At 44.6% G+C, this 20,000-nt stretch overlaps 1 protein-coding gene across 2 annotated transcripts in view; it reads right to left on the bottom strand.

Moving 5' to 3' along the window:
• LOC128686355 (allene oxide synthase-lipoxygenase protein) overlaps positions 1-20,000 on the bottom strand; it is a 180,351-nt gene that overhangs the window by 79,675 nt on the left and 80,676 nt on the right. Inside the window, exon 1 of one of the 2 annotated variants that reach the window (XM_053773194.2) lies at positions 949-2,012. The exons of the other annotated variant lie outside the window; for it this stretch is intronic. Within the exon in view, the coding sequence (XP_053629169.2) occupies positions 949-1,647 (699 nt within the window). The 5' untranslated portion in view covers positions 1,648-2,012. Of the gene's footprint in view, positions 1-948; positions 2,013-20,000 lie in introns of those variants that run through there. 2 annotated transcript variants of the gene reach the window in all.

Below are 20,000 nucleotides of genomic sequence, written 5' to 3'. Positions count from 1 at the left end.
TATATATATATATATATATAATATATATATATATATATATATATATATATATATATATATTATATATATATATATATATATATATATATTATACAAAACCAGGATGAATTGAAAGATAGCTCTAGGCCGTTCGTGTTGCAATCAGCACATCATCAGGAGCTTGCAATGTTGCAGAAAAGAGGGTGAACTCTTCCCGTGGTTTTGCATATAAGTATAAAAATATAAGTGAGCACCATTATATGTTCTTAGACTGATCATGATTCTGAACTTGTTATTAATGTATGTATGTATGTATGCATGTATGTAAAAAATACCACAGTGAAAATAGAAAAAAAAACTTTGAAGCTGCCGTAGCTAATTACCCCCTTGCTGGAATACATTGTTCTACTGAAGTCTGGCAGCTCAGGCTGACACTACTGAAGCCTCCCAGCTCAGGCTGACACTACTGAAGCCTCCCAGCTCAGGCTGACACTACTGAAGCCTCCCAGCTCAGGCTGACACTACTGAAGCCTCCCAGCTCAGGCTGACACTACTGAAGCCTCCCAGCTCAGGCTGACACTTCTGAGGTCTCCCGGTTCAACCTGACACTGCTGAAATCTCCCAGCTCAGGCTGACACAACTGAAATCTCCCAGCTCAAGCTGACAGATTTCAACATCTTGTATGAACTGCATCCTGGGTAAGGGAATATGACAGAGAAGCAAAGCTAGTTTTTGTTCCCACTGTATAATTATTATACAGTAGGGTAGCAGCACATTGCGGGATGTATCCAATTTTGTTGAAACACTGATACCTGTGAAAGGCTCTTGATTCAAGAAAATAAACCTACCCTTTTCCTCCATCGACCTATATTTCCATTCCCCAGACGATATATAACCCTTACTGATACAGCAACAACAACAATAATAATGGGGATGCCATTCATGACAGAAAATGTGAGTCTTGGTTACCTGTGCTGGACCATCCTCCACCTTCTGGGCGTACTTGTATTCTTTTCTCTTCTCCTGAAGATCTATCTGTCGGGACTCCCTATTGGGATCCTCTTGTGGGAGAAAACAATCATGGAGTTCTATACAGTACACTCTGCCTGCTGAAACCCATCTCTGCAGAGGGAACACCCACACTCTTCCGCCCTCGGCTGATCTGTGCACAGTCTTGTGAGATTCAACGTTCTTCTCGCTGGGTTGACAGAGGTTCCTGCCGTTGGTGAGGTCCTCTGAGGTGTGCTTTTTCAAAACTTCTTCGACTTCGATGCGGTCCAAGAACCAAGCTGCGGAGCCTCGCCTGGATCGATAACCGAATAGATTTTGTGTGATGGTGCCCACCAGTGTAATGTCAGCGAAGTTGTCCCTCCACACCTCCACTTTGACGATGGGGCTCTGCAAGCCACAGTCCGCCTTAACATCGACGATAGTTGTGGACCCTCGTTCATTATCATTAATTAACGTTTTATTCGAGGTTATTGGGTTAGAGACTCGTCCGTGAATGTCGTGTAACACCACATACACGTTGGCGTCCGTACCTGCGCCACGGCGGTCTCCGGTAATTACGTGAAGACGATACTGAGTGTCTGCAGTATCCAACATAGAATGAAAATACTCCCACTGTCTCAACAAGGTGTTGCCGATCACATTGACAATACTCACCATACTTAACTGATTATCAACCGTTACAGCACAATATTGAAAGAAATGCCTTATTAAAAGTGTTAGGCTCAAAGAATGTCTTAGAAAAATATTAAGACTCCAGTGTCGCCTTAGCTTTATCAAAATAGCATTACCACTTGTAGCATTACTTGTGTTTTCACAGTGTTTCACCAGTGTTTCACTGCTACTGCATGATTTTCACGATCCATAAAATAATAACCACTTTCGAACGTCACCTGCAGCACCAAACGATGTATAAAAGCAGTTTTGTTGGGCCAGTTCTTCTCACTATGGCAAAAGTTTCTATGAGTGTCCACTGGGAACCTGGGCTGTGTGACGAACTTCCGTCATGAAGGTTGGATCCTGTGTGACGGGGCACCCGAGATCAAGGTGACTGCAGCAATAACTCCCTAACTGGCATCCCGTTGCCCACACTGCAGTCTCCAGAACTGTTTCATTCATAATTGGCTTTCCTCTTCCGCCTTGAAATTTTCACTTGTTGATACACTGAACGTTATTATTGATTAGTGTATTGCGTTTTGATCTGTTTTCCGCCGATGATGCGTCACGGGGGATAATGTTATGTAGAGTTTATGCATGGTGTGGACGGCAAGGCGAGAAGGTTGTATACAAAGACCAAGAATACACTGGTGAGGTCAGCAAGAGAATAGGTATGTATACCACCATCACCATTACCACAGGTGTTTATGCCATCACTATTACCACACCTGTAGTGGTATACCACCACCACATTGATATTTTTATCAGTGTTAATTTTCCTTTTTCCTTGGGGACGAAGGAAGAGAAAAACCGACTGTACAGGCGGCCTGAATACAGTAAGTGAAACACACTTCACAGCAAGGTGTTAAAGGTAGTATGATTACGACATACAACATATTCAGTGTGATGTATAGAGACTGTTCACACGGTCTTCTCAAGTCTGGGTTGTAAAGAGACTCATTTTTCAGCTAGGTAGCTGTAGGACCTGTGTCTGTAGTGTCAGTCCCCGGGTCCAGTGTCTTGTTGGTCGAGTGTAATACGGTATCTGCCTCTCCCTGGTTATCTGCGTGTGTTCTCAGATGAAGGTCAAGTGTAGACTTTTCCCATGGGAATGACTTTCTAGGAGAAATGGTGAGAGAGTAAGAGGGGAGTGAATAAGTTAGTTGGAGTGGGTGTGCCCATGAGAACAGTACTGACCGGGAGCTACACTGCGGAGGGTTGTGACTGGACAGGGCCAGTATAGTGTGTATAGACACCTGTGCAACATTGGGCGTGTTTATTCTGGAAACGTTTCCCTAGCCAGCGGCTGGCGAAACGTTTCCAGAATAAAGATACCCAAATGTTGCAGAAGTATCTCATTTATCAACTTGGTTATATAAACTATTTATTCAAAAAGTGTGTTGGATGTGACTGGGTGTGACTGCTACCTGGTATTAGAAATATAACTGCGCACTCTTGTTTATAAAATATTTCACAGCGAGCAGTGCAAGTGATATGGTGCAGGGTGTCTCAGACCTAGTAAATAGTGTATATTCTGTATAGTAAAAGGACACAAGTGCAACTAATGTGACATTTATTGTGGCAACGTTTCGCTCTCCAGGAGCTTTATCAAGCCATTGGTAATGACTTGATAAAGCTCCTGGAGAGCGAAACGTTGCCACAATAAATGTCACATTAGTTGCACTTGTGTCCTTTTACTATACATATTGTCGGTAATTCTACCAACTTTATTACAGTGTATATTCTGTTGTGGGTTACAAGTGGAGGCTTTTAATATGCGATATATTATATGTTAACAGTCGCCTCGGTTTATTAAGTTCAATAAGAGGGACTAGCCAGTTTGACCTTAACACTCGTGTTCTCTCACACTGACATTCTCACACAGAAGTATTCACAGAGGAGACAAAGGGGAATCCAGAAAGACGGAGAGATGGAGTACACACTCAAGTGCTGGACACAATACATACAACCGAGGAAGAGGTGAAGAGGTGAAGAGGAGGGCATCTATCCATGGGTCCTTAGAGAGGGAGCAGAGATGCTGTATGTGCCACTAACCATAGTTTTCAACACATCCCTTGAAACTGGGCAACTACCTGAGGTGTGGAAGACGGCAAATGTAGTCCCCATTTTTAAGAAAGACAGAAACAAGGCAATTAAAGGACCTGCCTAGTATGGGCCAACAGGCCTGCTGCAGTGTTCCTCCTTTCTTATAAACTATACACCAGTGTCACTGACGTGTATAGTATGCAAAGTCATGGAGAAGATTACCAGGAGAAGAGTGGTGGAGCACTGACAAACAGCATGGATTCAGAGATGGGAAATCCTGTGTCACAAATCTACAGGAGTTAGAGAAAGTGCAAAGGTTTGCAACGACACTAGTCCCGGAGCTAAGGGGCATGTCCTACGAGGAGAGGTTAAGGGAAATCGACCTGACGACAATGGAGGACAGGAGAGATGGGGGGATGTGATAACGATATATAAAACACTGAGAGGAATCGATAAGGTGTACAGAGACAGAATGTTCCAGAGATGGGACAGAGCAACAAAGGGTCACAATTGGAAGTCGAAGACACAGATGAGTCAGGGATGTTAGAACATAAGAACATAAGAACATGTAAAGTAAAAGGACACAAGTGCAACTAATGTGACATTTATTGTGGCAACGTTTCGCTCTCCAGGAGCTTTATCAAGCCACTGGCTTGATAAAGCTCCTGGAGAGCGAAACGTTGCCACAATAAATGTCACATTAGTTGCACTTGTGTCCTTTTACTTTACATATTGTCGGTAATTCTACCAACTTTATTACAACATAAGAACATAAGAAAGGAGGAACACTGCAGCAGGCCTGTTGGCCCATACTAGGCAGGTCCTTTACAATTCATCCCACTAAGAGCATTGTTCCAAAGTCTGAAACAATATGGAGTTGAAATGACAGGACTCAGATGTCGTTTTGATAAGGACCTGCCTCGTATGGGCCAGTAGGCCTTCTGCAGTGTTCCTACATTCTTATGTTCTTATGATATTGACTATGGTCCCTTAATATTGACTATGGTCTTTTGATATTGACTATTGTTCCTTGATATTGACTATGGTCTTTTGATATTGACTATTGTTCCTTGATATTGACTATGGTCCCTTAATATTGACTATGGTCCCTTGATATTGACTAAGGTCCCTTGATATTGACTATTATTCCTTGATATTGACTATGGTTCCTTGATATTGACTATGGTCCCTTAATATTGACTATGGACTTTTGATATTGACTATTGTTCTTTGATATTGACTATGGTTCCTTGATATTGACTATGGTCCCTTGATATTGACTATGGTTCCTTGATATTGACTATGGTTCCTTGATATTGACTATGGTCCCTTGATATTGACTAAGGTCCCTTGATATTGACTAAGGTCCCTTGATATTGACTATTGCTCCTTGATATTGACTATGGTTCCTTGATATTGACTATGGTTCCTTGATATCGACTGGTTCCTTGATATTGACTATGGTCCCTTGATATTGACTATGGTCCCTTAATATTGACTAAGGTCCCTTGATATTGACTATTGTTCCTTGATATTGACTATGGTCCCTTGATATTGACTAAGGTCCCTTGATATTGACTATTGTTCCTTGATATTGACTATGGTCCCTTGATATTGACTAAGGTCCCTTGATATTGACTATTGTACCTTGATATTGACTATGGTCCCTTGATATTGACTGGTTCCTTGATATTGACTATGGTCCCTTGATATTGACTATTGTTCTTTGATATTGACTATGGTCCCTTGATATTGACTAAGGTCCCTTGATATTGACTGTTTTTCCTTGATATTGACTAAGGTCCCTTGACATTGACTATTGTTCCTTGATATTGACTATGGTCCCTTGATATTGACTATGGTTCCTTGATATTCCTGATATAGGTGAATAACCCGCCAGAAAACAGTGAATCCCATTTATAAATGTATACCTGGAGTTTACCTGGAGAGAGTTCCGGGGGTCAACGCCCCCGCGGCCCGGTCTGTGACCAGGCCTCCTGGTGGATCAGAGCCTGATCAACCAGGTTGTTACTGCTGGCTGCACGCAAACCAACGTACGAGCCACAGCCCGGCTGGTTAGGAACCGACTTTAGGTGCTTGTCCAGTGCCAGCTTGAAGACTGCCAGGGGTCTGTTGGTAATCCCCCTTATGTATGCTGGGAGGCAGTTGAACAGTCTCGGGCCCCTGACACTTATTGTATGGTCTCTTAACGTACTAGTGACACCCCTGCTTTTCATTGGGGGGATGTTGCATCGTCTGCCAAGTCTTTTGCTTTCGTAGTGAGTGATTTTCTTGTGCAAGTTCGGTACTAGTCCCTCTAGGATTTTCCAGGTGTATATAATCATGTATCTCTCCCGCCTGCATTCCAGGGAATACAGGTTTAGGAACCTCGAGCGCTCCCAGTAATTGAGGTGTTTTATCTTCGTTATGCGCGCCGTGAAGGTTCTCTGTACATTTTCTAGGTCAGCAATTTCACCTGCCTTGAAAGGTGCTGTTAGTGTGCAGCAATATTCCAGCCTAGATAGAACAAGTGACCTGAAGAGTGTTATCATGGGCTTGGCCTCCCTAGTTTTGAAGGTTCTCATTATCCATCCTGTCATTTTTCTAGCAGATGCGATTGATACAATGTTATGGTCCTTGAAGGTGAGATCCTCCGACATGATCACTCCCAGGTCTTTGACGTTGGTGTTTCGCTCTATTTTGTGGCCAGAATTTTTGTACTCTGATGAAGATTTAATTTCCTCGTGTTTACCATATCTGAGTAATTGAAATTTCTCATCGTTGAACTTCATATTGTTTTCTGCAGCCCACTGAAAGATTTGGTTGATGTCCGCCTGGAGCCTTGCAGTGTCCGCAATGGAAGACACTGTCATGCAGATTCGGGTGTCATCTGCAAAGGAAGACACGGTGCTGTGGCTGACATCCTTGTCTATGTCGGATATGAGGATGAGGAACAAGATGGGAGCGAGTACTGTGCCTTGTGGAACAGAGCTTTTCACCGTAACTGCCTCGGACTTTACTCTGTTGATGACTACTCTCTGTGTTCTGTTAGTGAGGAAATTATAGATACATCGACCGACTTTTCCTGTTATTCCTTTAGCACGCATTTTGTGCGCTATTACGCCATGGTCACACTTGTCGAAGGCTTTTGCAAAGTCTGTATATATTACATCTGCATTCTTTTTGTCTTCTAGTGCATTTAGAACCTTGTAGTGATCCAATAGTTGAGACAGACAGGAGCGACCTGTTCTAAACCCGTATTGCCCTGGGTTGTGTAACTGATGGGTTTCTAGATGGGTGGTGATCTTGCTTCTTAGGACCCTTTCAAAGATTTTTATGATATGGGATGTTAGTGCTATCGGTCTGTAGTTCTTTGCTGTTGCTTTACTGCCTGCTTTGTGGAGTGGGGCTATGTCTGTTGTTTTTAGTAACTGTGGGACGACCCCCGTGTCCATGCTCCCTCTCCATAGGATGGAAAAGGCTCGTGATAGGGGCTTCTTGCAGTTCTTGATGAACACGGAGTTCCATGAGTCTGGCCCTGGGGCAGAGTGCATGGGCATGTCATTTATCGCCTGTTCGAAGTCATTTGGCGTCAGGATAACATCGGATAGGCTTGTGTTAACCAAATTCTGTGGCTCTCTCATAAAAAATTCATTTTGATCTTCGACTCTCAGTCTGGTTAGCGGCTTGCTAAAAACTGAGTCATATTGAGACTTGAGTAGCTCACTCATTTCCTTGCTGTCATCTGTGTAGGACCCATCTTGTTTAAGTAGGGGCCCAATACTGGACGTTGTTCTCGACTTTGATTTGGCATAGGAGAAGAAATACTTTGGGTTTCTTTCGATTTCATTTATGGCTTTTAGTTCTTCCCGCGATTCCTGACTCCTATAAGATTCCTTTAGCTTAAGTTCGATGCTTGCTATTTCTCTGACCAGTGTCTCCCTACGCATTTCAGATATATTGACCTCTTTTAGCCGCTCTGTTATTCTTTTTCGTCGCCTGTAAAGGGAGCGCCTGTCTCTTTCTATTTTACATCTACTCCTCCTTTTTCTTAGAGGAATAAGCCTTGTGCATACATCGGGTGCCACCAAGTTAATCTGTTCTAGGCATAAGTTGGGGTCTGTGTTGCTTAGTATATCTTCCCAGCTTATATCGGTTAGGACTTGGTTTACTTGGTCCCACTTTATGTTTTTGTTATTGAAGTTGAATTTGGTGAATGCTCCCTCGTGACTAATCTCATTATGTCGGTCTGGGGCTCCACGCATACATGTCTGAACCTCAATTATGTTGTGATCTGAGTATATTGTTTTTGATATGGTGACATTTCTTATCAGATCATCATTGTTAGTGAAGATGAGGTCTAGTATATTCTCCAGTCTAGTAGGCTCTATTATTTGCTGGTTTAAATTGAATTTTGTGCAGAGATTTAAAAGCTCGTGTGAGTGTGAGTTTTCATCAGAGCTGCCTCCTGGTGTTATTACTGCAACAATATTATTTGCTATATTCCTCCATTTTAGGTGCCTTAAGTTGAAATCCCCCAGGAGCAAGATGTTGGGTGCAGGAGCTGGAAGATTTTCCAGACAGTGGTCAATTTTTAACAGCTGTTCCTGGAATTGCTGGGATGTTGCATCCGGAGGCTTGTAGACTACCACAATGACTAAGTTTTGGTTCTCGACCTTTACTGCTAAAACTTCCACTACATCATTTGAGGCATTAAGCAGTTCTGTGCAAACAAGTGACTCTGCAATGTACAGGCCAACCCCCCCCCCCCCTTTTGCCTGTTCACTCTGTCACATCTGTATAGGTTGTAACCTGGGATCCATATTTCGTTGTCCAAGTGATCCTTTATGTGGGTCTCAGTGAAAGCCGCGAACATTGCCTTTGCCTCTGCAAGCAGTCCACGGATGAAAGGTATTTTGTTTGTTGCTGGCTTTAGACCCTGTATATTTGCAAAGAAGAATGTCATCGGACTGGTGGTGTTGTTGGTACTGGGGGGGATTTTTTTTCAGGCATTAATATCTGTATCTGTTGGTTTGGAGTGGAGGCCATCGACTGTGGTTCCACTCCAGGAATGACTGGATTTGGTGTACGATTTCTGCCATTTCCTGCCAGTTTTTTTTCCTTTCTGGCACTAAAAAACCTCTCCCTCTTGAGTGGCTGTGGCTACCCAGGTTTTCCCATGGCCTGGATGTTTTGTATCTTTTTGTCCCCTTTAGATGGTGTGCCTGGCAATTTAAGTTATAGCACAGTCTTTCCTGTACTGAAGAGTTACACATTTCAGGGTGAAAAAGCTTACAGGAAGGGAGTTTGCATTTGAGTTGTGTAGGGTGGTCATAGTTGCACGTCCCGTCTGTTTTTCCAGATTTCCCATGTCTGCATATACCAAGTGCATAGTATGTGCACAGGCTTGGTTTCTGTTTGCCTTGGGTTTCTGTGACTGTATTCCCTGTTGGTGCATGTTTCCCTGTTTTATTCCTATCCTCCCTAGCACCAACAATGGAGCTCCCACCAGTTGTTTTTGGTAATATATCCTCACTATTGCTAGTGGAGTCCTCTTGTTTGCTATTTCCTGTGGTATTTCTAGTTTGCAATATTGGTTTTATCTTATCTTTGACTACACTTGTTTCCCCACTATGGCTCCTGTCCCCTATGAGGTCATTTATATGTATTCCTTCCTGCGTATAATTCCCGACTACCTGGACAAAATCTCCAGCTTCACCATTACTGTCTCCCAGGACAGCACCTCCAGCTTCACCATTACTGTCTCCCAGGACAGCATCTCCAGCTTCACAATTACTGTCTCCCAGGACAGCACCTCCAGCTTCACCATTTTTGTCTCCCAGGACAGCACCTCCAGCTTCACCAATACTGTCTCCCAGGACAGCACCTCCAGCTTCACCATTACTGTCTCCCAGGACAGCACCTCCAGCTTCACCATTACTGTCTCCCAGGACAGCACTATCAGCCCCACATTTACTGACTACCAGGACATCACCTCCAACCTTACAGTTTCTGACTACATGGCCAGTATCAAGGGCAGTACCATTCAGCCCAGACTTTTTATGTTTCCATCTGTTGTAGAAAGCTTCCAGGTTTTCTATGAAAGCAGCTTTGATGTTATCCTCTTTTAATACACTTGTGATTTTAGTCCACAGATTTATCTCATTTGGGCATACCCAAAAACATTTCCCTGTTTTAATACTGCTTGTAGCTAGTTCTTGGATATCTGCACAAGGGGCGTGACACCAATTTCCACAAAAATGACAATTTATCCATGTGGAAGCCCGTTTGTTTGATTGACTGCAGACTACACAGAGCTTCATAATGGTTTGAATGGTTGATTTACTGTAATTCTACTAGCAACCTCTTGAATACTTTATTAATAACCTCCTTAAATGAAGCTCTAGCTATTTGTATTTCTATTTCTAACTGTACTTGTATATTGGACAGCTTACCGTGTAAGTTCCTGATTTATATTTATTGTTTGTGTTTGATAAGGGCGCCTACAACCCCATCCGTCTACAGTCTGCTTTATTGTCCAACGAATCCGTTTGAAACCAGTCAAGGGTTCGGACCAGTCGAGGGTTCGGAGGTACGTGCCATAACTTTAAACTAAAAGAGAATGTAGAAGGAAAATATTAGAAAAAAAAAAAATAGTGAGAGATGGCCGAGTTGAAATAATCAAAGACATGATGCATGGCCTAAACAGTCGAAAATTTTCAAAGCTTATGCAATAAGTTTATAAAATAAAACGTGACACCACGATCAAAAGTTCCATTCCAGTAAATACAAGATATTTTAAACACAGGGACGGATGGGAGGGGTGAGGTACACATCGTCTGGTAAACAGCAGGTGGACGACCCATCCATGGAACACCATTAATTTGAGGCTGGCAGGAGGGAGGATATAAGGAGTTTGTATACTTATTTAATATTCGCGTCGAATCACACGGGGAAAAACGCTGCTTACACTGGCCATCAGTGGTTTTAGTTGTTTTTTTTTTTTTTAAATTCTAACTATGGGACGCTGAATTTAAATCTAAGCTTAGTTTTGCTCCAACACATACAGTTTCTGTGAAATTGAACGGCACAATGAACGGTTTCACCAAGACAGCCATCATGGTGAAGTGATATCATCAGGGGAACCTGATGATCAGTTTGATAGGGTACTGTTGCTGGACGCTGCTGCTGGACACTGCTGCTGGACGCTGCTGCTGGACACTGCTGCTGGACGCTGCTGCTGGACGCTGCTGCTGGACACTGCTGCTGGACGCTGCTGCTGGACGCTGCTGCTGGACGCTGCTGCTGGACGCTGCTGCTGGACGCTGCTGCTGGACGCTGCTGCTGGACGCTGATGCTGGACGCTGATGCTGGACGCTGCTGCTGGACGCTGCTGCTGGACGCTGCTGCTGGACACTGCTGCTGGACACTGCTGCTGGACACTGCTGCTGGACACTGCTGCTGGACACTGCTGCTGGACGCTGATGCTGGACGCTGCTGCTGGACACTGCTGCTGGACGCTGCTGCTGGACACTGCTGCTGGACACTGCTGCTGGACACTGCTGCTGGACACTGCTGCTGGACACTGCTGCTGGACACTGCTGCTGGACGCTGCTGCTGGACGCTGCTGCTGGACGCTGCTGCTGGACGCTGCTGCTGGACGCTGCTGCTGGACGCTGCTGCTGGACACTGCTGCTGGACACTGCTGCTGGACGCTGCTGCTGGACACTGCTGCTGGACGCTGCTGCTGGACGCTGCTGCTGGACGCTGCTGCTGGACGCTGCTGCTGGACACTGCTGCTGGACCATGCTGCTGGACGCTGCTGCACCACAACTTAATCCATGTATAATACAATACCTACTATTGTTAGGTAACAGATCATGTGGTTCTTCAACCTCAGATAACCAAAACATAGATCACGAGATTTAAAAAAAAAATCGCGATAAAGACTAAACAAGCTTAGATACTTGATCAACGCTTGAGAGATAGCTTAATTAAAACAATCAACTTAGTTCCTGAACTGGATGAAAAGTTAAATTTGGTAGACTAGTGTTATCAGGTTAAAATTCCATGACACACAGTGACGGGCAAGATTCCCAGTCGCGCCACATAACATGGAGATGAGATCACTGGGAAACATCTGGTGAGAAACGATGACGAATGGGGAGATGCAACTTTATCAGAGTTTGTCCCACGAGCGTCAACATTGCATAACGAATCCTTGAAAACGTTTAAGCGCCCCTGGACTGTCTGATGTCACCGGGATAATACGTTGTGGTGGGCGGTTAGGATGTGGGTGGTGGGATGTGTTGTGGTGGATGGGAAGCCTGTGGGTGGGGGAAGTTGTGGGTGGCTGGGAAGCCTGTGGGTGGGGGAAGTTGTGGGTGGCTGGGAAGCCTGTGGGTGGGGGAAGTTGTGGGTGGCTGGGAAGCCTGTGGGTGGGGGAAGTTGTGGGTGGCTGGGAAGCCTGTGGGTGGGGGAAGTTGTGGGTGGCTGGGAAGCCTGTGGGTGGCTGGGAAGCCTGTGGGTGGGAGAAGTTGTGGGTGGCTGGGAAGCCTGTGGGTGGGAGATGTTGTGGGTGGCTGGGAAGCCAGAATTTTCACACCTCCAACTAACCTGACCTTTTTAACAGGATATATATATATATATATATATATATATATATATATATATATATATATATATATATATATATATATATATATATATATATATGCAAAACAACCACTCTGAAAGAATAGAGAAATTCCAAGCGCTTTCGTGACTACTCACATTATCAAGGAACTATGAAAGTAAAGCATCCAAGGAAGCTATATAAGGGGTCTGGCCAATACCTCACTATTAGATCCCACAACGGTTAAACACCTGACGCGCGCCGACCCAACTTGGATAGGTCCTTTGCACAACTCACCCACAAACTATTCTACCCAGGCGTCAGGTGTTTAACCGTTGTGGGATCTGATAGTGAGGTGCTGGCCAGACCCCTTATATAGCTTCCTTGGATGCTTTACTTTCATAGTTCCTTGATAATGTGAGTAGTCACGAAAGCGCTTGGAACTTCTCTAATCTTTCAGAGTGGTTGTTTTGCATATTCTGAAATCACCTGTTTACTGTGATCTTATTGCATATATATATATATATATATATATATATATATATATATATATATATATATATATATATATGTGTGTGTGTGTGTGTGTGTGTGTGTGTGTGTGTGTGTGTGTGTGTGTGTGTGTGTGTGTGTGTGTGTAAATAAATTTACGACGCCGTGAAGATGGTGCATGAAGACGACAGCAACGTGCTGAAGTATTGCTCAGGTCAGTTCTTGAAAATTTACACTTGACACTCACCACATCCACTTGACACCCACCACATCCACTTGACACCCACCACATACACTTGACACCCATTACATGCACTTGACACACACTACACCCATTTGTTACCCACTACACGCACTTGACACCCACTTGACACATACTACACCCACTTGGCATCCACTTGACACCACACCTCTCACACGTCTCGCGTCTCAATTCCTTTGCTTCTTATATGTCTCATCCACCCTTCCCTGCTCTTTAGAGCCCACACGGGTTTTGCGCTTATAAAAATACTGTTTTGAATACTGTATCCAGAGAACTTCACTCAGGCTTCACTCATGCTTCAGCCAAGCTTCACCCAGGCTTCATCTAGGCTTCACCCAGGCTTCATCTAGGCTTCACCCAGGCTTCATCTAGGCTTCACCCAGGCTTCATCTAGGCTTCACCCAGGCTTCATCTAGGCTTCACTCAGGCTTCATCTAGGCTTCACTCATGCTTCAGCCAAGCTTCACCTAGGCTTCATCTAGGCTTCATCTAGGCTTCACCCAGGCTTCACTCAGGCTTCATCTAGACTTCACTCATGCTTCAGCCAAGCTTCACCCAGGCTTCATCTAGGCTTCACCCAGGCTTCACTCATGCTTCAGCCAAGCTTCACCCAGGCTTCATTTAGGCTTCACCCAGGCTTCATCTAGTCTTCATCCAGGCTTCATATAGGCTTCACTCATGCTTCAGCCAAGTTTCACCAAGGCTTCATCTAGGCTTCACCCAGGCTTCATCTAGGCTTCACCCAGGCTTCATCTAGGCTTCACTCATGCTTCAGCCAAACTTTACCCAGGCTTCATCTAGGCTTCACCCAGGCTTCATCTAGGCTTCACCCAGGCTTCAGCCAAGCTTCGCTCATGCTTCAGCCAAGCTTCACCCAGGCTTCTAGGCTTCACCCAGGCTTCATCTAGGCTTCACCCAGGCTTCATCTAGGCTTCACTCATGCTTCACCCAGGCTTCATCTAGGCTTCATCTAGGCTTCACCCAGGCTTCATCTAGGCTTCACCCAGGCTTCATCTAGGCTTCACCCAGGCTTCATCTAGGCTTCACTTACGCTTCAGCCAAGCTTCATCTAGACTTCACCCAGGCTTCATCTAGGCTTCACTCATGCTTCAGCCAAACTTTACCCAGGCTTCATCTAGGCTTCACCCAGGCTTCATCTAGGCTTCATCTAGGCTTCACCCAGGCTTCATCTAGGCTTCACCCAGGCTTCATCTAGGCTTCACCCAGGCTTCAGCCAAGCTTCGCTCATGCTTCAGCCAAGCTTCACCCAGGCTTCCAGGCTTCATCTAGGCTTCACCCAGGCTTCATCTAGGCTTCACTCATGCTTCAGCCAAGCTTTACCCAGGCTTCATCTAGGCTTCACCCAGGCTTCATCTAGGCTTCACCCAGGCTTCATCTAGGCTTCACCCAGGCTTCATCTAGGCTTCACTTACGCTTCAGCCAAGCTTCATCTAGACTTCACCCAGGCTTCATCTAGGCTTCACTCATGCTTCAGTCAAGCTTTACCCAGGCTTCATCTAGGCTTCACCCAGGCTTCATCTAGGCTTCACCCAGGCTTCATCTAGGCTTCACCCAGGCTTCATCTAGGCTTCACCCAGGCTTCATCTAGGCTTCACTCAGGCTTCAGCCAAGCTTCACCCAGGCTTCATCTAGGCTTCACCCAGGCTTCATCTAGGCTTCACTCATGCTTCTGTCTAGCTTCACCCAGGCTTCATCTAGGCTTTACTTAGGTTTGAACCAGGCATTATCTAGGCTTCACCCAGGTTTCAACCAGGCTTCGTCTAGGCTTTACTTGGGTTTCAACCAGGCTTCATCTAGGCTTCATCTAGGCTTCACTCATGCTTCAGCCAAACTTTACCCAGGCTTCATCTAGGCTTCACCCAGGCTTCATCTAGGCTTCACTCATGCTTCAGCCAAACTTTACCCAGGCTTCATCTAGGCTTCACCCAGGCTTCATCTAGGCTTCACCCAGGCTTCATCTAGGCTTCACCCAGGCTTCATCTAGGCTTCACCCAGGCTTCATCTAGGCTTCACTCATGCTTCAGCCAAACTTTACCCAGGCTTCATCTAGGCTTCACCCAGGCTTCATCTAGGCTTCACTCATGCTTCACCCAGGCTTCATCTAGGCTTCACCCAGGCTTCATCTAGGCTTCACTTACGCTTCAGCCAAGCTTCACCTAGACTTCACTCAGACTTCATCTAGGCTTCACCCAGGCTTCATCTAGGCTTCACTCATGCTTCAGCCAAGCTTTACCCAGGCTTCATCTAGGCTTCACCCAGGCTTCATCTAGGCTTCACTCATGCTTCACCCAGGCTTCATCTAGGCTTCACTCATGCTTCACCCAGGCTTCATCTAGGCTTCACTCATGCTTCATCTAGGCTTCACTCATGCTTCTGTCTAGCTTCACCCAGGCTTCATCTAGGCTTTACTTAGGTTTGAACCAGGCATTATCTAGGCTTCACCCAGGTTTCAACCAGGCTTCATCTAGGCTTTACTTGGGTTTCAACCAGGCTTCATCTAGGCTTTACTTGGGTTTCAACCAGGCTTCATCTAGGCTTTACTTGGGTTTCAACCAGGCTTCATCTAGGCTTTACTTAGGTTTCAACCAGGTTTCATCAAGGCTTTACTTAGGTTTCAATCAGGCTTCATCTAGGCTTTACTTAGGTTTGAACCAGGCATTATCTAGGCTTCACCCAGGTTTCAACCAGGCTTCATCTAGGCTTTACTTGGGTTTCAACCAGGCTTCATCTAGGCTTTACTTGGGTTTCAACCAGGCTTCATCTAGGCTTTACTTGGGTTTCAACCAGGCTTCATCTAGGCTTTACTTGGGTTTCAACCAGGCTTCATCTAGGCTTTAGGTTTCAATCAGGCTTCATCTAGGCTTTACTTAGGTTTCAACCAGGCTTCATCTAGGCTTCAGCCAAGCTTCACCCAGGGTGAAACACTCATGACAATATCAAGGCATCAACAAAGATTTTGTCTGCTGGAGTGCTCTTGGTTCAAGGAACTGAAGCTACCTTCCCTTCCTCGGATCAAATCTGCTCACCTTCCAGGGCAATGTATGAGATTCACGGGTTTAGCGCTTCCTAACGATAATAATAATAATAATAATAATAATAATAATAATAATAATAATAATAATAGTCATAATAATAATAGTCATAATAATAAGAGTTGTAAATAATAATAATAATTATAATAATTTTGAATTGAATGAATTTCTTGCGTAACGCAAACCAGTTTTAAAAGGTTAGGTCTCTGACCGGGAATCCTCGAGTTGCTGAACTTGGGTCGTCACTCAAGGCCACAGTGAGGTGGGTCGTGGGTGAGGTTTTACGAGGTCGCTGCCCCACACCACCTAACACTGAATGATATAGTCTTCTTTGGGAGTAAAATAGCAGCAGAAAGCTATGGGACAGCTGCGAGGTACGTTCTTGGGGTCACTTCAGCTCCTACGAGATCCCCTTTGCTTGGATCCTGTGCATCATACAGGTATTTTGCTCTCTCTTCTTTGAAAATATGTGTGTCTGGATGGCACTGGGAAGCTGCCTATAGATCTGCAGTGATAATGACTGGTGTATGTGGCGTAATTGTTGTATTTAAAGAGATTCTGTACACAAATAACCTGCACATAGGAGAGAGAAGCTTACGACGACGTTTCTGCCAGACTTGGACCGAAACGTGAGTTTCTAAAGTACTCGAGCAAGCTAACACTATAATCGCCATCGCATCCAGCACTTCCATATGGGATCTAACCAGGACAAAATCGAACCACCATGAACCAGTCAATGCAGTGGTTTACACTATACCTTGTGGAGGCTGTGACAGAATGTATGTAGGTGAAACAGCAAGAAACCTCGAAATATGTCTCAGTAAAAACATTAATGCTTGTAGGAATGATAACTTGAACAACGCCTGCGAACAACACCGGAATTCCACCAATCATCTCATGAAATTCAACGACGATTCAATAAGTTTTGTGTGTAGCTTTATGAAGGATTCCCACCCTTTACTTAACCTGTATTCTCGTTATCCCACGACCCTTTACCTTTCAGGCACATTTCAATTATAATTATTCTAGTTACTATGGCTTTGATTAATGGGTAGGGGATGTGTAGATCAAGTGTTTACATTGAAGCATATATGTGAACAGTATTTAGATAAAGGTAGGGAAGTTTTTATTGCATTTATGGATTTAGAAAAGGCATATGATAGAGTGGATAGAGGAGCAATGTGGCAGATGTTGCAAGTATATGGAATAGGTGGTAAGTTACTAAATGCTGTAAAGAGTTTTTATGAGGATAGTGAGGCTCAGGTTAGGGTGTGTAGAAGAGAGGGAGACTACTTCCCGGTAAAAGTAGGTCTTAGACAGGGATGTGTAATGTCACCATGGTTGTTTAATATATTTATAGATGGGGTTGTAAAAGAAGTAAATGCTAGGGTGTTCAGGAGAGGGGTGGGATTAAATTATGGGGAATCAAATTCAAAATGGGAATTGACACAATTACTTTTTGCTGATGATACTGTGCTTATTGGAGATTCTAAAGAAAAATTGCAAAGGTTAGTGGATGAGTTTGAGAATGTGTGTAAAGGTAGAAAGTTGAAAGTGAACACAGAAAAGAGTAGGGTGATGAGGGTATCAAATGATTTAGATAAAGAAAAATTGGATATCAAATTGGGGAGCAGGAGTATGGAAGAAGTGAATGTTTTCAGATACTTGGGAGTTGACGTGTCGGCGGATGGATTTATGAAGGATGAGGTTAATCATAGAATTGATGAAGGAAAAAAGGTGAGTGGTGCGTTGAGGTATATGTGGAGTCAAAAAACGTTATCTATGGAGGCAAAGAAGGGGATGTATGAAAGTACAGTAGTACCAACACTCTTATATGGGTGTGAAGCTTTGGTGGTAAATGCAGCAGCGAGGAGACGGTTGGAGGCAGTGGAGATGTCCTGTCTAAGGGCAATGTGTGGTGTAAATCTTATGCAGAAAATTCGGAGTGTGGAAATTAGGAAAAGGTGTGGAGTTAATAAAAGTATTAGTCAGAGGGCAGAAGAGGGGTTGTTGAGGTGGTTTGGTCATTTAGAGAGAATGGATCAAAGTAGAATGACATGGAAAGCATATAAATCTATAGGGGAAGGAAGGCGGTGTAGGGGTCGTCCTCGAAAGAGTTGGAGAGAGGGGGTAAAGGAGGTTTTGTGGGCGAGGGGCTTGGACTTCCAGCAAGCGTGCATGAGCGTGTTAGATAGGAGTGAATGGAGACGAATGGACCTGACGTAAGTAAGTAAGTTTATTCAGGTATACACAAATACCGTTACATAGAATTATCATACATAGCAGCATATGTGTAGAGAACCTAGGATAACCCAAAAAAGTCAGAGTGACTTATTTCCATTGGGGTGTGAGCAGGGTAATATTTAGTGAAAGGATTCAGGGAAACCGGTTATTTTCATATAGTCGGACTTGAGTCCTGGAAATGGGAAGTACAATGCCTGCACTTTAAAGGAGGGGTTTGGGATATTGGCAGTTTGGAGGGATATGTTGTGTATCTTTATACGTATATGCTTCTAAACTGTTGTATTCTGAGCACCTCTGCAAAAACAGTGATAATGTGTGAGTGAGGTGAAAGTGTTGAATGATGATGAAAGTATTTTCTTTTTGGGGATTTTCTTTCTTTTTTGGGTCACCCTGCCTCGGTGGGAGACGGCCGACTTGTTGAAAAAAAAATCAATCTTTGGTGTTACGTAAGAACATAGCACCTTTGATATTACCTAAGATCATGGCACCTTTATTGTGACATAAGAACATAGCACCTTTGGCGTTACCTAAAAAAATAGCCCCTTTGATATTACCTAGGAACATGGCACCTTTGGTGTTACATAAGAACACTGAAGCCACTTTGTCAGTTCTGAGAGGACGAATAGTTGAGTACACCTGACAGTAACCATACCAGTGATATCAGTAATAAACAGCATCAACAACAGCAGTACCATCAACCTAAACAATAGCAACATCAACAACGGTAAATGTGCACGTGCGTGCGTGTTCCTGTGTGTGTGTGTGTGTGTGTGTGTGTGTGTGTGTGTGTGTGTGTGTGTGTGTGTGTGTGTATGGACGTTCATTGCTGCAGCCAGGACGTCCTTCTCTTGTTCTATTATCTTTCATCCTCAACAGGTGTTCCACCTCCCTTCTACCCACCACCCCATTACACCACCATCACACCCCCATCACACCCCCATCACACCATCACACCCCATCACACCACCATCACACCACCATCACACCACCATCACACCATCACACCACCATCACACCATCACACCCCATCACACCACCATCACACCCCATCATACCACCATCACACCCCATCACACCACCATCACACCCCATCACACCACCATCACACCCCATCACATCACCATCACACCACCATCACACCACCATCACACCATCACACCACCATCACACCACCATCACACCACCATACACACCATCACACCACCCTACACACCATCACACCACCATACACACCATCACACCACCATACACACCATCACACCACCATCACACCACCATACACACCATCACGCCACCATACACACCATCACACCACCATACACACCATCACACCATCACACCACCATCACACCACCATCACACCACCATCACACCATCACACCACCATCACACCACCATCACACCACCATCACACCATCACACCATCACACCATCACACCACCATCACACCACCATCACACCATCACACCACCATCACACCACCATCACACCATCACACCACCATCACACCATCACACCATCACACCACCATCACACCATCACACCATCACACCACCATCACACTACCATCACACTACCATCACACCACCATCACACCATCACACCACCATCACACCATCACACCATCACACCACCATCACACCAC

Source organism: Cherax quadricarinatus, chromosome 17, assembly GCF_038502225.1.
Source record: "Cherax quadricarinatus isolate ZL_2023a chromosome 17, ASM3850222v1, whole genome shotgun sequence".
Classification (NCBI taxonomy): domain Eukaryota; kingdom Metazoa; phylum Arthropoda; class Malacostraca; order Decapoda; family Parastacidae; genus Cherax; species Cherax quadricarinatus.
Note: the sequence above shows the minus strand (reverse complement) of the source record. Positions and strands in the feature narration are given on the sequence as shown.